This window comes from Oenanthe melanoleuca, chromosome 3 (assembly GCF_029582105.1).
Source record: "Oenanthe melanoleuca isolate GR-GAL-2019-014 chromosome 3, OMel1.0, whole genome shotgun sequence".
NCBI lineage: Eukaryota > Metazoa > Chordata > Aves > Passeriformes > Muscicapidae > Oenanthe > Oenanthe melanoleuca.
Genome location: NC_079336.1, coordinates 109,196,934 through 109,217,137, shown reverse-complemented (window position 1 = coordinate 109,217,137; position 20,204 = coordinate 109,196,934). Strand labels below are relative to the sequence as shown.

Sequence of the window (20,204 nt, the reverse complement as noted above, 5' to 3'; positions counted from 1 at the left end):
TTGTTTCTGAAAAAAGCCTGCCTAATAATTCATAGAAATGAAGGCGCGCAGCCTGCAAAATTATTCCAAAAATTCAAGGGCTGCAACCTCAATCTCTGCTCTGTTTATTCGTTCTGAGGCAGCACTACCGCAAGGATTTTCAAAGTACCTTAAAGAAATTACATTCAAAAAAATATACTGCCTTTTCAATATTGGAACTAAAACCAAATATTGCCTACTGAATGTTTACAGACCTGTTGAAGTTTCTGCATTCTCCCACTTGCAGCACTGCATCCAGCTCCGGGATCCCCAGCACAGGCAGGTCATGGACTTGTGGGGAGGGACATGGACAGAGAAGGGACACAAAGGGGCACAAATGTGGTTTGCAGAATGGTGGTACTCTGCTATGAGGAAAGGCTGAGGGAACTGGGATTGTTTAGGCTGGAGAGGATGCTCTGGTGCAACATAATTGCAGCTTTTCAGAAACAGCCTAATTTATAAGGAGAGGTCTAATAAATAAGGCCTTATTAATAAGGACAAATCTGGAGAGCAATGGTTTACAAGGTTATGGAGTGACAGGACAAAGGGAATGGATTCAAACTGAAAGAGGGCAGCTTGAGACCAGATATTAGGAAGAAATACTTTACTGTGAGGGTGCTGAGGCTCTGGCACAAGTTGCCCAGATAAGTTATGGCATGGGTGTCCATGGCTAGGCTGCATAGGGCTTGAGCAACCCAGTCTAGTGGAAGGTGTCCATGTCCACAGCAGGGTGGTTTTACTGGACGACCTTTAAGTAAGGTCCTTCCAACTCAAAGCGTTCCATGCTTTCCCGAGCTGCTGCTCTAGGTGAAGAGACAAAAAACCAAACCAAACAAAAAAAACCCCAAAAAACAAAACAAAAAAAACACCCCCCCAAAACAACAACAACAACAAAAACCCAAAAAACAAACCGATAAAACCCCAACTCTCCCCTAAAAACAAACAAACAAACAAACAAACAAACAAACAAACAAACAAACAAACAAAAAAACAACCAACCAAAAAGAAAAAAAAAATCGGAAAAAAAACCCAAACCAAAACCAAAAACAAAACAAAAAAACCCCCAACAAAATAAAAAAACAAAAAGCACAAAACAACCAAAAACCACTTATCTTTACTTATTGCTCCATTAGGGCACGACAGAGCCAAACCCATTCTGGGGCAAGAAATGCCCATTTCGGCCCACAACAAACTTTTATCTCTTTTTATCCCTATCTCGCTTTCATCCCCTTTTATCCCTTTCATTCCGCTGCTCTCGGGCCGTGCGCACTCGCCGCTTCCCATCGGCGCTATCGGTGTTCGGCGCATCGAGTGCTCTGGAAGCGGCTTCGCCCCCTGCGCTGCGCCCCGGCAGGGCAGGACGGGTAGGCAGCCATCGAGACCGGAGGACAGATCGGAGAGGGGAGGTGAGGGGACCTGGGATCCGGGGTCCAGGATCTAAGATCCAGGCGGGCGCAAGGAGGGGCTGGCTCGGGGTTCCCTCTCTGGAGTTCCTGTCCCGCCGTCGCAGCCCTCGCTCTCCCGGAAAGAGCAGGAGCGCGGCGGGTGTGCGGCCTGCGGGCGGGCGGGCGGACATGCAGACAGACAAGCCGCTCCCCAGGCTTGCGGTGCCGCTGCCCGGGGCTGTGGGGTGTCGCCGGCGTCGGCAGCTGTCGCGGCTAGGGATCGGAGCGGCCCGGCCGCCGCTGACACCTCTCCTGTGTGCTCTGCCTGCAGGCAGGTTCGCAAGTGCCTCTGAGAATGGACATCAGGCCGAACCACACCATCTACATCAATAACATCAATGACAAGATCAAGAAGGAAGGTACGAGTGGCTGCCGGTCGCCCCTGGAATGGGGAGGTTGTCCAGTGAGGCCTGGTGATGCACTGCACACGGTACTTGTCTTACAAAGCGGCTTTTAGGAGCTCCCGGAGGTCTCAAGTGCCGAGCAGGAGGTGATCATGAGGCGAGCTTTAGGCAAACGCCTTCTTGTAATGAACCAGTAGCTAAAGCTAACAAATGCACCTCCCACTACACAAGGGAGCTCCCTACCCCCCAGTCTTGAACACTTTCAGGGACAGGAATCCACAGCCTCTCTGGCAAGCCTGTTCCAGTGCCCCACCACCCTGACAGTAAAGAATATTTTCCCGATATCACATCTAAGCCTCCTCTCAGTTTGAAGCCATTACCCCTTGTCCTGTCACTCCAAGCCCTTGTAAATAGTCTCTTTCTATCTTGTAAGCTCCCTTCAAGTACTGGAAGGCCACAGTTAGATCACTCCTAAGCCTTCTCTTTACCAGGCTGAACATCGCCAAGTCTCTAGCCTGTTCCTGTAGGAGAGGTGCTCCATCCATGTCCTTTGTGTTCTGGGCATCCCAGATTTGGATGTAGCACTGCAGGTGGTGTCTCACCTGGCCAGGGCAGAATCCCATCCCTTGCAGGGTGCTGCCCAGCCTGCTTTGGATGCAGCCTAGGACATGGTTGGTTTCTGGGCTGTGAGTACACATGTTCAACCCCTTCTCCTCCATCACCCAAGTCTTTCTTCCCAGTGCTGCTCTGCATCTGTCCATCCCCCAGCCTGGATTGATTGATACTGGGGGTTGCCCTCACCCAGTTTTAGCACCTTGCACTTGGTCTCATTAAATCTCGTAGGATTGCCATGGATTAAATATACAGTGTTAAATTACCTGTTAAGATTACAAATTGTTTTCTATTTTAATACAGGTTTTAAAATAATTTTTAGGGAAAGTGTTTTGATAGAGAATCTTTTTAATAAAAAAAAAATACCATACTAGTTAGTCAGGAGTGGGTGGAGAAAGTGACAGTGGACTGGTATTACCAAGTCTCAACAGCAAGAAAGAAGAGGCAGCCTTCTTAAGTTGCTAAAATAGTGTTTTTGTGTTAGAATGATTACACAGTGCAGATTATTTATTTAGCTCGATTTGAATAGTACTAAGGTTTAATTTGGCATGTATTCAGGTGATTGTAAATAATCAAAGTAAATCCAATGCAGCTCTAAGCTGCAGTAGTCTCATATAAAAATCAGTTGGATCCAGAATATGTAAAAATACTTCATGTGAGTGAGAAAATTGATTAAAGAGTTACCACCAAAATTTGCAACTTTAATTAGCCTTTAGGTAGTTATTTTGCTGCATTCTTTTTTTATATCATATCTCTTTACTGCTGCTTGTTTCAGTTTTGATTTTCTGATCAGCCTGCGATGGCTGTCGTGCATCATACTTAATTGTGTGAGAGAGTGTGTGTAGATATTTGTATGAAAATATGTGTTTACGTACCCTTATGTAATTGTTACTTCCTCAGAATGGTAGAATGGATGGCACTGCAACTTCTTCACTAACTGAATCCTTGAGGTATGAAAAAAAATGTTGCACACCAGCTTACAAAACAAATAAACTTATACTGATGCAGCAGTTTTGATAAACTCATGTACTCACCTGTGTGAGTTAAAGCTTGTAAAAAACGTTGTTTCCAAAGGACAGTAGACTTTGTAAAATTGGAAATTTGCATGTAACCTGTTATAATCTGTTTTCTTCTTTGGTCCCCAGAGCTGAAGAGGTCCCTTTATGCGTTATTCTCACAGTTTGGTCATGTGGTCGATATTGTGGCTTTAAAGACCATGAAGATGAGAGGACAAGCATTTGTTATATTTAAAGAACTTGGATCATCTACCAATGCTCTGAGACAGCTACAAGGCTTTCCGTTTTATGGGAAACCAATGGTAAGTTACTTTTTTACCTTTGTAAAGAAGAAAAATAACCTGATGGTGTGATACAGTGTTTTGGTACTTTCACCTTAAGAATGAACTATCATATGTAGTTGTTGTCAAATGATACTCAGTCCTGATGAGTATCTGCATTTGTGCAAGCTGGAGAGATGCTGAAGAGACTGTGGTTACAACGCTTCAGTGTGTATTTGAACTTAACATTTGGATTTCTTAATGGGGGGCTTTTTGTTTTTCTGTGCTGGATTAAAGTTTTTAAGATCTTAAGTACTTTCATTTTACTCATCATGTCTTGCATTAAACCTTGCAAGGTCTTGCATTAACTTGATTTTATAACATTATTGAAATTAGATTAGTTTTCAGTTACTTTATGTAGGATAGTATTAACTACTCTTAGTTTTGTAATGAATAGCTGGATTGTGATGCTTCCTTTCTGAAGTAACAGTGAGGACGGTGAAGATCTCCAGTTTGCTTTCCAAATGTGACCAGTGATTTTTTTTTTTTTAATGGCTAGTTCTGCTTGACTGTAGATCACCCAACCAAGTAACTGTACTTCAGTATAACTTCAGTGAAACAAATGTAGTGCTCGTTGATAGAACATGGTTTAGTAATGTACTTCATAACATAAAGAATAGCACAATTGACCTGCTTTGTTCTTGCCTGCTTGGATAATTATGCATCTCTTCATTCATCTGTTGGGTAAGGTGTAACAATACATGCAAATGGCCCACGACCTCAGCGATGGATGGGTACATTACTTTGACTCTCAGCTCATGCCTTTGAGCACTGAAGAGAGTAGTTGTGCCATTGAGCCACAAGCTATTAGCCTTAACGTCTTCTAATTCTCTAATTAAATCTTTAACACAGAATTGTGCAAGCTCAGTTCACTGTTTATCCTTAAGGAGTTTTGTGCTCAGTAGAACTGAAAAAGAAACAAAAAGATGAAGGCTTCATAAGCTTTCAGATGTACTTCCCTCTTCAAACATTGCCTGCAGCCTGTATACTCTAAGCACTAAACCAAAGCATTACAAAAAATCTTTAGCTGCTGTGTAGTTTTGTATTGAGGTAGTCTTTGATAGGAAAAACAATAGGATTGTGTGCATAAATAATAATGTTGCACAGGTATAGTTACACCTGCATCTGCTTAAACTTCAGCTGTGGGGGACCTTTGTCAAAGGAACAGCAGCATTTATGCAATCCTGTTGGGATTAAGGTGGATACTTGCCTTTTCTGTTTAAGAAATTAGAGTTTTGCTGAATTTACATTTCTGAAGAGATCTGAGAAATCACTGTCAAATTTTATGTCCCTTTAAAATGGGATTGAAAACTCACAGTTTTAATAGAAGCTAGTGCCAATTTTCTCAAATGTCCTCTGTGTAGCTCAAATATATCTCTCTGTAGGTGCTACCTTGACAGATGTTAAGAAGAGGTTGCTAGAGAAATGGAGTTCTGATTTCAATGAGCTAAAGTTAGTTATTTCCATATTAGGGTTTTTTTAAGACTTCTGTTATTGTGTTCAGAAATAACTATGAGAATTGGTTACTTTATAAGTGTACCTACACTTTACAGCAATGTTTTTAATATAAAAGGTTCCTGTCAAAAAAAAATCTAAATACACAGTTAATAAAAGTGGTGCAAAATGTTCAGTATTATTAACTGCAGAATATACTCTGTTTTTCTTTTCCCTTTTAAAAAGCGTATTCAGTATGCAAAAACAGACTCTGATATAATCTCTAAAATGCGTGGGACTTTTGCTGATAAGGAAAAAAGAAAGGAAAAGAAGAAAGCCAAAACTCTAGAGCAGTCAGCAAACACACCAAATAAAAAGGTTATCCAGGTAAGCTGCTTTGCTGTTTAGAAAAAATCAGAACAAAACTAAACAAAAAAACAACAGCAAAATGAAACCACACAAAAGCTATTGTAAATAATGTTTTTAGGACTTGATGTTGTGTTTTGTTACTTTTCAATTCCCTAAATTGGGATATGTTGATTATCTACAGCTCTAGAAGTTGAAGGAGAGGGGACTGGTTATTTAGTCCTTGCTGCTTCTTTTTTGTTCCCTCCTTTGCTATTACCAGATGAAAAAAGGATATAGGGCAAAGTAGATAAAACCAAAGTAGAAGCTAGCCTCTTTTAAGGAAAGGAAATAAAGGAGAGTGTGCTTTCCTTTAGTATTGGTTTCAAGTGCTCAACCAGCTTTCTCTTCAGTGTTTTAATACCATGTTGCCCAATAAGGAGAGATGGTAAATGAGAACAAGACAATTTATTTATGTTAGATATTAGACGTTTGATGTTAGATTAACAGGAGTTAGGTTGGAATTTATCTCCATTAAGGATTGGTCTGCCTAAAGCAGCGTTTAGTAGTTTTTTGTGCTGAAGTACAGCAGAAAACATCAAGGCACTTTTCCAGATCCCCCCAGTTTATATATTGGGCATGATATTCTCTTGTATGGAATACCCCTTTGGCCTGTTCTGGTCAGCTGTTCTTGCTCCCTCCTCGTTTCTTGTGCACCTGCTCACTAGCAGAGCATGGAAACTGACAAGTCCTTGATATAAACAAGCGCTACTTTTCAACAACCAAAGCATCAGTTTGTTATCAATGTTACTCTCATACTAAACTAAAAACACACTATACTAAGAATAAAATTAATTCTATCCCAGGTGAAACCAGGATACCTATCTAGGCCTTCCGCTTTCTAAACTACTTCCTCCCTGTCTGTTAAATTAAATCACGTGGTGTAGAGAAACACTGGACTCAGATATTAGATTGATCAGATAGTACTCATGTTATTTCTTTTGATTTCCTGGTTTTAGAAAAAAAGCAAAATTCAGAGACTTTGTTCCCTTTGGGAAGTATCTCATAAGCACCAAATGTTCCTTGGATTGCAGCTCAAAAAAAGCCCTTAACATGTTTTGAATAGTAGAGAAACATGGTGATATGTGCCTATATTCTGTTTATTTCTAATGGAACACATTTTGTACTTATTTGCTAGGGAGCAGCACAGAATTCAGCCAATGCCCCAGGGACTACACCACAGAATCAGGTAATGTTTTTTATTTTTATCACTAAAAGCACTAATGTTTATAATTATTCTCTATGAATAATAATTTGTTACACATGGAAACTTGAGGATATATTTTACAGGTTTGTTTTTGTCCTATGAGACATTTGTCTAACAGCTATATGAGAGTAAACAAACAAAACAACTCCCTTTTTTACTATATCTGACTGATTGACTGGAAATGAAAATCTGCAGTTTCTCATTACTATACAGAAAACAGCACTATTACCAAATCATACTGGATTCTTAAATTTGGACTGTGCTTAGTATCAGTTGAAGGATTCTTAATCTTTTTTCATTGCTAATAAGTTCCCTTTAACTTAATTTATCCTAGCAGCAGATAAGGAAGACAACACAGGATGCCAAAATATCTGCCTAAAAGCTTTATTTCAGGAGTTAAGGGGTTCTCTGCTCATTTTGTCTTTTTCCTCACAAGTGTCTTACTTTCCAAAGGATTGTATGGAGATGTAGGAGAAACTTCCTACACGTCATTCATCTTGTCTGCTCAGTGACATTCTAAATGATTCATGTTAGAAGTGAAAGTGGTAAAGAGCCAGGATTTGCAGGAGAGCAAGTACCATAAAAGAATATCTTTGCTTGGCCTGCCCTGCATCTTTCTTGAGTACTGCCACTGCATACATAATCAACAGGGGAAAAGGTCTTGCTTCCTGGATTTTCAGGCACAATATATCTATGTCAGTTTGCATCAAAGCACTGAGTGTTTGGGTATTTCTTTGAATGTCAGAAGTTTATTTTCTAATGGTACTACCTGGAATATTTCCATCAGTAGAAGGAGATTGTTCTCCTGAGGCTTTTTATTGGCACTGCTTTGAGGATGTTAGAAGTTGGGGTGTCCAGTTTATTTTTATTTTTATAATGTACTCAATGACTTGAAGATTCTAGTATCAGCAAATGACTACTCAGCCTTGTCTGTGATGGGTGGCTACAAATTCATATTAGTAGGCAAATTTGTTAAAAGACTAAAGCTTAAATCTATAAAGGGGTTTCTAATTAAGAAATTTTAATTGAGCTCCGTAGTAAAACCATGTGGATTTTGTAAATTTTGATTGCCCAAAGGTATTCAGTATTTTGGTAGTACTGCAGTAAGCAGGGCTTGGCTTCCCACTGCTTTCCAGAAGGATGTGAAGTCTTTCATGCATTCTTTCATTCACAATTCAGGTGTCTTGGCTAGCAGTGCAGTCACTACTTTGGCACCTGGGTACAGAGAATACTTCAGTGTCAGCTCTTGACTAGTTCAGTTTAAATGTGAGATCTAAGACAGTATGTGATTGTATTGTGATTTTTGTGGAACTAAGAACCTCTCCAAATTAATATATCTGTGTAAAAGAGCAAAGGGGCTCTGTCTGTATATTGATAAAGGTGTGGTGAAGCCCAGATAGAATCTTATGAGCAAAACTAAAGAAATGTGAGTCTTGGTTCAAATAATCATGCAGACAGATGCAAAGGAACTATATGCAACTATGTATAGTCTTCTGAGCTTTGATCTTCTGTGGTTGCAGGTGCCTGATAACCCGCCAAACTATATCCTTTTCCTTAATAATTTGCCTGAGGAAACAAATGAGATGATGCTGTCCATGTTATTTAATCAGTAAGTTTTGAATAGAAATTATTTCTCCTTTGAATTCTTCTGTAAGCTGAATGTGTTTTCTCAGTTGGCAGGCTCACTTTTTAGAAATAAGAGTTTCTTCTGGAGGTATTTCAGTTGTTTGTCTTACTGACAAGATGTCAGCTCTGATGACATGATTCAGAAAGCAAATCCAAACTTTTTCGTAGCTAGTTTTGATTGTGTAATTTATCTGCTATCAATTTGCACTGGATTTAAGCTGGTGCCCATAATACTAAAGTCTTTAGGACAGCAGGAGCAGTTTTAAAACTAGTTAGATTGCTTCTGTATGTGTACTGCACTGATTAAACTGCTCCCACATAATATTCCTTAACTGAGGCATAGTTCTAAAAATAGAACATGTAAAACTCTTCAATTTAAATCTTTCATTAGTAATAACTATTGCACTAGTAGATGCTTCTGACAAAAAGCTACTGAAGAGAGATGTATTATTGAGCTAAGAAGTGTTATTTGACTCTCACCGTATTTTAAAGGTTTCCTGGATTCAAAGAAGTACGCTTAGTACCAGGGCGCCATGACATCGCATTCGTGGAGTTTGAAAATGAGAATCAAGCAGGGGCTGCTCGAGATGCTCTCCAAGGATTCAAGATCACTCCATCTCATGCCATGAAAATCACTTATGCGAAGAAATAGCTATAGGCTTCTGTAAAGGAGTTCTGTGGATGTTTTTTTTTTTTTAAACACTGATACTCTGGTCAGCTAGCACATTTACTGTTCTCTGCAGAAAGCATAAGACTGGACTAGAATTGCTGCACTGACCAGGGCACATGTAGGATTTCCACAGATCACCTGCATAGTGACTTTTTCTGTTGAAATACTAATTTTTATAAAATAAAATATAAATGTGCTGTTTTCAAGCCGTGTTTTTTCCTCAAGTCTATCTCATTATTGATTAACCTTACAGGGCATTATTCAGTTGAAGAACTTTTAAGGTGATCCTTATTTCTCAGAAGTGCGTGATAAAAGTAGCTGTCTTTCCAGAGCAAAAAGTATGATCAGGAATGCTGAATGCCAGCATATTTGGAATAAATATGGCATTCAACCTCATTATCAAGGGGACAGCTGTTTTTCACATAGGAAATACAGCTTATCATTAGTGGTTTTTCCCCCCAGATATAGTTAGAAATTGATTTCAGTTTGGCAGTAGTGTGATTTGACTTGGTTTTATCTTGGTGGCTGGCAGTAGAAGCAAGTCCCAAGAGGAAACAAAAGTTTCTAGTTTTTAGGCAGGCTTTTCCAGAATATATGTCCTAATGCTTCTGTTTCTCAGGTTCGATACACTTTATTTTTTCTCATTTGTTAAAAACCTTATAGCTTTGTGTGACATGAAATACACTGGATGCAATGAAGTAATCCGATGCAGTACTGTGAGTTGTAACTGTTGGAAAAAAATCACTTTAAAAAGTAGTGCTTTGTAGCTGCAACATAAGCCACCTTTTTTGGCACAAGATCTGGAAAACTGGGAGTTTCACCTGCTCCCAGAGTACATTGCAAAATTATGCCTCTTTCATAGTTATCTCAATTATCGTCCTATCTCCATTTATATATTTTTTCATTTGTTTTGGTGATTTCATGTATGTTCGGTTTCATAAGTATTCAATACTTGCAAATGAAAATTGTTTTAATGTTCCTGTAAGAGCAAAAATGACAGTTATTATTAAATAACCTTGGATTTTTCCTCCTGCAGTCATAAATTTATAGGTAGTAATTATGCTGTTATTTCATCCCACTAGTTTGTGTGCACAACTACCATTGCTTTTTGCCTTTGTTTACTTAAAGGGTTTGAAGCTGTCTGCAAAAGGAAAACCTATAGGAGATTGAAGGAAGGAGTAATGGGTTGGAAGGCTAGAGGAGACTGTGATGAAGTCAGCTATGATGGGAAAATGATGCTAGTAGTTGCACCTTATTTTAAAGGAGTGTGGGATTTTTGATGACAACTGGGAAATTCTGCTGTTCCATCTGGGAACTGAAAGCTGGTACAGCCAGCAGCTCTTCAGGCCTCCTCATGAATCAGGAAACACTGGAGTGCAATTTGGATATTTCCAAACTTGCCCTTGGTTATTTCTGAGTGCTATTCCAGACCAGCCTGCTTGTAGCTGTGCTGTTGTAAAGAGGTTGTAAAGAGGACCTTTTAAGTCAGCCTGTGGCACTGTTTAGTGTCTTGGACCTGCAAACCCTCAACAGAGTTCAGCTAGGTAAAGAAAAGTGAAATGCTTGCTGTCCTGGCATCACCTCTGTGTTTTGCTCTGATTTCATCTCCCTGTGGAAGGCATCTTGCCTGTACAAGTATGCAGTGCTTGCATTCTTAGATTTCAGACTTTAATTGCTGACTTGAAAAACCTTTTTACTGCCTTGCAGCTCCCTAATTGTTTGTTTACATTGCATCCATTTGCTATTGTCCCAGTAGGTCCTTTCTGTAAACAGGAAGAGGGGAATCTCTGCCACAGAGGATTTTTGGTCCAGGGAAGATTGTGCTTGAGAGTGAGCATTTATAAAAAATTATACAGGAGGACAGGATTAAGAAGGATGTAATTTCATTTGCTTCTTACCAGAGTCTGACTTAATTTTAATTCTCAGACTTTGCTTGAAGTACGATTAAGGCAATGGACAACTCTAAGAGGACTTAGCACATTTAAATAGACAGGTGCTGATTAAAATGTTAATACAGAATGGCATTGGGAGGGGATTCAGCGTTATGAGTCAGCCCTGAGGTTCTCCCCCTGCCTATGGCTCCTTTGGTGGGATGGAATGGTGCCACAGCCCCTCCCTATTAGCCTCATGCGTTTGTCCAGGTGTCTGCCTCTTCCGTAAAAGATGGGATTGCTGGACCTGGCATATACTCAGGAAGTAGTGCAGCAAGAAAAATGGCACAAAGTGTTTATTTGATGATTTTACTTTTGTGTCTCAGATTAGTGTGTCCTCTTGCAACTGGAATTTTTATGGAGAAGCTTACCAGCCAGAAGCTGTGTACTGATGATGACTGTGTCTCTAAGTAAATTTGCTTTAACTTTGAGGACAAAATATGGGCATTTTAAAAATAATGGTGGGGGTGAAGGAAAACTACTTTACTTGTTCAGAGCTGTCATATATATGTCCTGTCAACTGGCTATGTAGGATGTCATCACATGCAGTTTTACCAAACAATGCATTTTGCAAAGGGACATTTTTCACTTAAGTGAAAAGTGCAGAGAGGGATTCTAACTTTCAGTGCTGAAATTGCTTCTAAAGCTGTTATTTTGGTTACTGGAGAATAGAAAAATGCACAGAACAAATTCTTGAAGACTTTAACTGTTTCAAGATAACCTACTTTTAACTGTAGAAATAATTTTACTACAATATTCTGTAAAAGTATGTATGGATTTTAATTCATCTACCTTATTCTTTTGTTGCTTTTCTTTTTTCCCAGACACCAATTTCCATGCCACAGTAGAAGAGGATTATAATGCTTCAGATTCCAGATTCATTAATATTAAGAAGGGGCAGTTGATTTATGTTTACTCAAAACTAATGAATGAAAAAGACTGGAGAATTCTGGGCTGCAAGTGTAAGCGTTGATTCTTGTGTATGTGAACAAACTAGAAGTAGTTTGACAAACATTTCTGTCAAGAAATGGATGCAAATGCTGAGCTACTGTGGAGCTTAAAGAAGCAATTTAATTTTAAAAATGAATGCTTAAACTGGTTGAGGAGACTTGAAGGGCTTTAATTTTTTTTCTTTTTAGTGAAGTATCTATAATAGGTATATGGTAATTATGAATGGAACCTTTACAGAATGGCTCAACAGTTTATTTCTGTGGCCATTTCTGAAAATGGTAGCGGAGAAAGCTTTTATGACAGGGGCCTTTAAAGTCTTAAATTTAAGGGAAGCAAATATAAAGATTAGTTGTGTTTGCAAAAAAGATCCAGATAAACTGTAACCAGTATTCATTTACTCAAAAAAATGTATGCCTAGATCAGAACTTCAGTTTGTTTCATGTGCCAGCTGATTAGAACCTAGGAAATGTAAAACTAGATTAAGAACACTATTGGTAACTCCTTTTGACTAAGTGATAAACCAGCTCAAAGCAGATGAGGATTGTTTTATGGTGTCTAATTATACATCTCCTTGCTTGAAGGTTTATAGAAAGCATTATGAAGACCATATGGGGACAGTTGATTATTTCCCTAGCCAGTTTAGAGTCAGAACAACATGTCTATCAAGAAGCAAATAAGACTCTTTCTACAAGGGTAAAGAATTTACAAAAGCCCAGCTGGCTACATAATTATACTTGGCTATGTAATTCTAATTTGCTGTAAAATCAAATCATTATTGTGGCAGTTGATTGTAGCATATCCAATCTGATTAGGAATCCAATCTTTGGGCCTTTATACAGGCAAATAACCTCAATAAAATCCCTAGCATAACCTCTGATACAGCAGACATTGTAAATGTTGCAATAAAGGCTTGATCCTTTTTATTTGGATAGTATTCCATTAAGGTCACATAACTTTTACCCAAAGCTTTCTTTTTTAGATACTACAGCCTGGGTATTGTGCTGTAAACTTTGGTAACATGTACTAGTGTACCTTCTATGAATTGTATATATAGATAGACACTGTCATACAGAACTTGTGATGACTGTGAGACCAATGCTTGCTTTTTCATTACAAAGCTTATGGTGCATCAAAAAACTGAGTTAAACGGATTTTGGAAACACAATAGCATTCTGTGAGTAAGCATGCTGCATTTCTGAAAGAATGGTTGTCCCTGGTAATGCACAAAAAAATAATATTTTTACTAAATATCTGAAACACTTCATGGAGGAGTGGAAGAGGAGGTTCGTTTCTCAGAGGCCACCATGGTTTGGCTTACAACTGGCAGTTACTGGTAGCTTATTTCTGTGCTTAAAACCAAATTGAGTGTTACATTTAAAGTACTTACCTTCATCCATCCTCAATATTTTTTAGCTATATGCTGTATTGCAGTGTATGGCAAAATACAATTAGCATTTTAATCTTGAAGTCATAACTGGAATTTTCAATCCTAGGTCCAGGTTATTAGATGGGTTTCATTAACACAGATGAAATAAGTGAAAGGAAGAATTTTGTGTCATGTTAATAGTTGCCAAGATTTGCACCACACAATTTTTATTTCAGGAAATATGTATCTTGGTTAAGTGATTGCTTTTCTTGTCATTACATTAGGTTATTCTGTTGTAGCAATTAATTAGTTAAAGAGCACGAAAGAACTACTACAATGCATTTTAAGCTCTTTTCTCAGTCATATAACGGGCATGGCAAGCTGAACTGGAAGTGGAGGTAGGTTAAAGTGATGTCTTAGCCTGAAGGCTTACTCGGTGTCCAGAATGGGACATTGTCAGGCTGCAGTGCTGAGCTTTAATTGGAAAGTCGGTGGCATAGACTTCCAGTCCTTTCACCCTTCCTTCACATTCTTGCTATGCAGGAACATTTCAATGAAAACAAAGGGTAATACAGAGACATCTACTGATCTCAGCTTATTTTGCAAATGTGACTTTAAGGATCAGACTCTTTGTTCACATGTACAATAGTTTACAGCACGTCTTGACCCATCTGTGTGCTGCTTGCTTCAGAAATATCCCTTAAAGCAGCTTTTTCAAATAGAGCTAGTATTGCATCACCAGCCTTCCATTTACAAATAGCAATCCAGTTTCTTGCTCACAGTTCTTCAACCTTCTCCCAAACCACTGGCAATGTTTTTGCCTTGCTTTCACAGCCTTGCACCTGCAAAGCCCAATATTGGTGTAAGATAGGCTCTCTTTGAAAAGGGTTGCCATTAAATGACATGATGTCCAAAGCTGAACAATGAATCAGCATGGAGCACAAATGACATTATATGAAGGAATGCCTCATAGGGAACTCATTGAGGAAAAACATTAAGAGGGACACTTGCTGCATTGGAGAGAAGCCTGAAAGAGAACAGTAACCTGGGGGCCTCTGTGTTTCCAGCTCTCCTTTTATTTCAGGGTATTTTCCCTCCAAAAAAGGTAACTTCCACTGTTGGAATCAATGTATGCCATTAGCTACAGACCTTGCTATGATAAACCTTTCTGCCTGTGGACCTCTCTCAGCATCCTTTTGTGTAGCACTTGGGGTAATCCATGTCTGTTGGTTGGTGATCGAGCAATAAATCTCAAGAGGTTGTTTTTGGTTTTTTTTCTCAGTGCCGCTATTTCTGAACCATTGAATCAAACGGAATACAATGGGCTGGACACAATATGCTGTGTGTACATCAGAGTGCTGGTGTTGAATTGCCTGCCTTCCCTCAGGCAGTTAAAATCAGCCATTTGCTGGCTTAGTACTTTTGTTACCAGGAAGCAGGTGTTCTGCAGCAGCTCCCTGTCTCCTGCTTGCAGTGGGCAGCTATGTGGAATACACTGGATATACTTCTCTGATGTAAATAAGGAACATAGCATGACAATTCCCTGCACCAAAATCCAGATCTCTATAGGCAGATAATAGCAGGAAGGAAGCAATATGCTCTGGAAGTCTTTTCCCTGCCAGAAGTTTTCAAGCAGAATACTGGCATTTATTTTCTAGTCAGCAGTTCTCTAAGTACTACATAGCCTCAGTTTAATTAATCCTTTTCATGTGGGATTAGGAATTGTTTAAGGATGACTAATCAATCCAGGTATAGGACTGCAGGAATACAAAACAAAACAAACAAAAAAAATGGTAAAGGAATTGTTTGAAATTAAGAGAGAAGGAGGTATTGTCTAATTAATTTCAAGAATTCAAGATAGGAACAAATGAATTGAGCTATGCAAAATGAGTCAAAGGACAAAAGAGCTTTGTCTTTTCCAGATTCCTTTAAATATATTATGGTGTACTTTGTGTATATTATAGCATATTCTGTGTATAGCATATTCATTTACCTATGGAGGGCAATAAAAGAATGTAAATCCTTCAGTAATCTCAAAACATTTTTCCTCTTAACTCTCTTTTTCATGACTTTAATTTCTTTTGTGACTAGCACAAAAGCAGGCAATCTCTTGGCTGCTACCAGGGAAGGCTGACAGGAGAAAACTAGGACACCCTCTCTAAACACAAAGAACTTCCTAGGTATTTGTAACAGATATTTGTGAAACAAGTAACCTTTCTTCAGAACACGAAAATTTTTATTTATAGGGAATCATTTGGGATGAGGCCAGGAAAGAAAGAGCTGCTGGATAGCCCCTTCTCCTCGCAGCTTTTCAACTGCACACCTCAGGATTGGTCTATATATATTCTTTCTCAGCTATTTGTACAGCCACATTCGGAGTTGAGGGACAGAACTGCAAAAGTCCAGCAAAAAGCTTGCGCCAGCTGAGAATGCTCTGGTTTTGACAACATGTAACTCACATCCGCTTGAACTCTGTCACACAGCCTAGACACTGACCTTCACCTACGGCCCAAGCAGCTATACCTCACAAAGTTAAGTGTCAAAACAAAAGGCTTTCCTCAATTCCTCCTGTTTTCTTGGCAGACTTTAAACTGCACACCATTCACTGTGGCTCTGCACCTTCCTTCTCACATATACGCGCTGTCACATTTTTCACTTTCCCACATCCATTTCAAATGTCTGGCAGCTTCTCCCATAAAGAAGGCTCTAGACAGGAAAGCTAGTGCTGCCTTGTGCCTTACCCTTAACAAATGTGAGCCAAAACAAACATTCTTTGCACTGTGTACTTGTGTCTTCAGCATCTTGTGCCATAGTATTTTCCAAATGTTGAGATCTAAAAGGTATCGGTTCCACAGATGACTTGGATAGGGATACACACCAGCCTGGGTAACTGTCATTGACTTTCCCCCTTATGATTGACAGCTTGAATTCAGCAGGCAATCAAGCAGCAGCCACACTCCTCTTGCATCCTCTACACCCAGAAGCGCACATCCAAATGTGCTTTCTTTGCCAAAGAGGGGAACTAGAAGCCCATCTGAAAAGAAATGGCATCCCCTCCTCCAAAATACAAAACATTCAGGGATTGATCCCATGCAAAGGTGCCTGTAGAACACTGGTACTGGGCATAACCCTCCTGGGGCACTAAATCAACTGCACACCAAGACTCAAGAGTAGATGTTTACCTTAGCCAAAAGGCTTGTGCTGTCAAAATTTCAAGAAGGCTACCTCTGAGAAGTGGAAACCACATGCTAAATTAAATCTTTCAGGACACCACTTTCCAAAGACAGATACTGACTCCGTAATTGTATGAATTGAAGCAGTGCTTCTACAGCAAATATGCCAGGACAGAAAGTTGCTGCTACCCTTGGCCTGCACGAGGCAGCTTCTTATCTGCATATGAAGCACTAAGGCTAAATGCTTTCCTTCCCATGAAAAAGCATTACCAATAGACGTGCTGGAAGAGAAGCAGTTGTTAGGTTGGTCATGGCAGCTTCTCAACGATATACAACTCACACCACAGCAACACACCTTCTGTCTCAGCTACACATTTTTCACTCAGCTCTCACATTTTTTCACTCTTGCTGAGTCTAAACTGTATGGAAGGAAAACATCCAGGAGCTGCTGCTCCTTGGGAAAGGACTAAGACAGAAGCCTCAGAGCTGTCCCCAGCATCCATCTACCTCTGCCTCAGGGAAAGGCGCCAGAAGAGAAACTGTTACTGTATTAGTCTTTCTAAGTCCAAGCTTTTTAATAAACCACCGCGCTCTGGGCGATAAGAAGGTGTAATATGGCACTCTGCTATGCTTGCTCAAGCTGGTCCTTTTGCAAGCTAGCATTTTTGCCGGTTGTTTTCAAGTTAGTAGCCCGACTCTGTGGAAGAATTTATTAGCACCGGGGAGCTCGTGCTATCTTTTGAGTCTTGTCCAAATAAGAGCTTGAACCTACCTGGATGGGAAAGATCAGTGAAATCTTTTTGTCCTGATGCAAAAAGTTGATTTGAGAGCAGTGGCAGTTTCAACTTTGGGAGGCTCTGCACTTTGGGAAGTTTCAAATTAGGCAAGGGGCCCTTCCTTCTTCTGCAAGTCAACCGTGCCATGCTGCGGTTGTTTTTCCAAGCACTGACAAGAGGATGCCAGGAAACAAGGGGTCAGGAAGTGAAGGGGGAAATGGATGAACAAGGCCATGGAATGAAGAGGTAGAAAGAGCAAGGGAAGTACACGAGGTGTCTGCAAAGCAATGTAAGGCTGGGCTCTGCACAGCAAGGGATGATCAGGTGTGGCAAGGAAAGGCAAGGTTAGGTAGGCAATAACCACCACTGTAGGGAAGGCAAGGCAAGACCAGTGGGGAGAAAGCAAAGCAAGGAAATGGAATATTAGGCAAGAGAAGGCTCAGAAGCTGTAGGCATGGCAAGCCTAGGTATATATGTATAGTAAGAGGCAGGTCCGTGAAACAAAGGGATGAAATAAATGGTTTAACATTCTTAGTAACAACTCTGGCCAGCAATTGTGGACAAATGGTTATTTATTTGTCAAGAATGTCCCAAGAAACAAAGGTTTCCAAGGTTGAGATACCTTGCCACACAAAGGCTTCCCACTGCTTCCCACCTTATGTCCTCTCAGTACGCTACAATCACAAAATAGTTATCTAATTTCTTCTTGCTTCTTTGTTATGAAGCAAGAAAGACCACCACTTAGTGTCCATTTCTAGCAATTTTGAGGAGAAGTCTCTCCATCACATTAAATTTCATTATGCTGCCCTCCAGATGACATGTTCAGACTGACTGCTTATGGTGCCTGCTCAGTCTTTTCCTGTTGAGTCCCAATTTTTTATCTAACTGCAACTAGAACATTGTCCAAGTTTAGGACAAACCTGGGGGGAAACTTCCAAAGGAGCCCCCCAGAGAATAAGCCCCTCTCACAATTCCTCCCCCCCACTGGGCTCGGAAAGAATTGTACTCGGGGGGAAAAGTGGAAAAAACCTATTTATTAACAAACAAAGAAAAACACTTCCCAGCAACAGGAAAGTACAATCCCAGATGACAAAAACGTTTTTACCAGCGTGAGAGATGGTCGCTGCTGGGAAGGGCGAGAAGCTTTTTGGGCAGGCTCTGGAGGCAGTTTCTGATGCTCAGGTCCCGTCCGGAGCCGGTACAGATTTTCGAGCTGAAGGGGAGAAGGGGGGGCGGGGAAATGCAGCAGCCGGGGCAGCAGCAGCAACAGGGCAGAAGCAGCGGGGTAGCGGCCGGGGTAGCTAGCAAGCGGGCAGCAAGCAGCAAGCCGCAGCCAGGCAGCAGCAGCCAGCTAAGCAGCACAGCCCCGGGGCACCACCCCCCCGGGGTGGGGGGAAGAAGGGCACCGGCGGCAGCTACATGCAGACAGAGAGGTGTGGGGGCGGGAGAGGAGCAGACACAACACCAACCCAGGACATTCCACTTCTTATCCCACATCGTGAACGTTACACACGATTGGGATACACACCCACTAACTACAACGTAAAAGCTTTTATTTGACTTGCTTAAACTTTTATTACTTACACATTTTCTTTTATTTTACTTACTTAGACTTTTAACACTTACATATGTCTTTTTGTCTCATCCTACAATTAGTTTTCCCTGTGGTACACACTGTGTTGTTTTATCTTCTTGCATTATCTACCACGTGCATTTTGGTCTTTGAGCAAAGACAATTTTACTAATGGGTTTGCCTGTACTTGAGGCAGGATTAACCCATACTGCTTTTTTTAACAGACTTCTAACATGGGCTACTGGGACTTTATTTCCATTTACTGTATTAAGGGAGTTAGACTGGGCAGGACTTGCTCGGTTGATGGAACTTTTGGTGTTAACTAACTAAGTAGTTTTTGCTAGATGTTGGTTTTAGTTTTTAAAGGACCCCCCACCCAATGCTTTTAAGGTGGTTTTTAGTAATTTATTGTACCTTTTTACTTTACTTGCAGCTGGTGCATGGTAAGGGATGTGGTACACCTACTCAATACTGTGTTTTTTAGCCTAGGTGTTAATGAAATTGTTTTTAAAATGAGTCCTATTGTTTGACTTGATTTTTTTAGGGGTGCCATGCTTCCACAGGACTTGCTTTTCCAGGCCCATGATGGTGTTGCGGGCTGTAGCATGAGACACTGGGTACGTTTCTAACTATTTAGTTGTGGCTTTTACCATGGTTAGGACGTAGTGCTTGCTTTGGTGGGTTTGAGGCAGTGTGATATAATTAATTTGCTAGGCTTCTTCATACTTATACTTGGACTACCGCCCCCCATACCAGAGGGGCTTTACTCGCTTGGCTTGCTTGATGGCAGCACACGTCTCACAGTTATGGATAACTTGAGAGATGCTGTTTATGGTTAAATTTACTTTTCGGTCTTGTGCTTACTTATAGGTGGCATTTTTGCCTTGATGACTTGAGGCATCATGGGCCCATTGAGCTAGGAACAACTTTCCTTTGTGCTCTTAATTTAAGTTTATCTTCGACACCCCTATCCTTGCAGCTTGATTTACTTGCTGATTATTTTGCTGCTTTTTATTGGCTCTTTTTTTGGGGACACGGGCGTTTACATGGCGAACTTTTACAGGTAGTTTTTTTAATTGAGTAGCGATGTCTTTCCACTTTCTCTGGGTTCCCCGTACGGGCCACCAAATTATTTGTCCAAGTTTAGGACAAACCTGGGGGGAAACTTCCAAAGGAGCCTCCCAGAGAATAAGCCCCTCTCACAATTCCTCCCCCCCACTGGGCTCGGAAAGAATTGTACTCGGGGGGAAAAGTGGAAAAAACCTATTTATTAACAAACAAAGAAAAACACTTCCCAGCAACAGGAAAGTACAATCCAAGATGACAAAAACGTTTTT

The 20,204-nt window shown here is 40.4% G+C and overlaps 2 protein-coding genes across 2 annotated transcripts; both read left to right on the top strand.

Moving 5' to 3' along the window:
- The first annotated feature begins 1,351 nt into the window (after positions 1-1,351).
- Positions 1,352-9,303, top strand: SNRPB2 (small nuclear ribonucleoprotein polypeptide B2). Its single transcript, XM_056487930.1, has 7 exons — positions 1,352-1,424; positions 1,735-1,822; positions 3,565-3,737; positions 5,436-5,576; positions 6,733-6,783; positions 8,322-8,410; positions 8,920-9,303. The coding sequence occupies exons 2-7, from the start codon at positions 1,759-1,761 to the stop codon at positions 9,077-9,079; spliced, it is 678 nt and encodes a 225-aa protein (XP_056343905.1). The 5' UTR covers positions 1,352-1,424; positions 1,735-1,758; the 3' UTR covers positions 9,080-9,303.
- A 109-nt stretch (positions 9,304-9,412) lies between these two features.
- On the top strand, positions 9,413-15,341 carry OTOR (otoraplin). Its single transcript, XM_056487931.1, is given in 5 exon segments — positions 9,413-11,446; positions 11,853-11,967; positions 11,969-11,990; positions 12,561-12,611; positions 12,613-15,341. Coding segments are annotated over 5 exon segments (453 nt in total). The 5' UTR covers positions 9,413-11,310; the 3' UTR covers positions 12,742-15,341.
- The last annotated feature ends 4,863 nt before the right edge of the window (positions 15,342-20,204 follow it).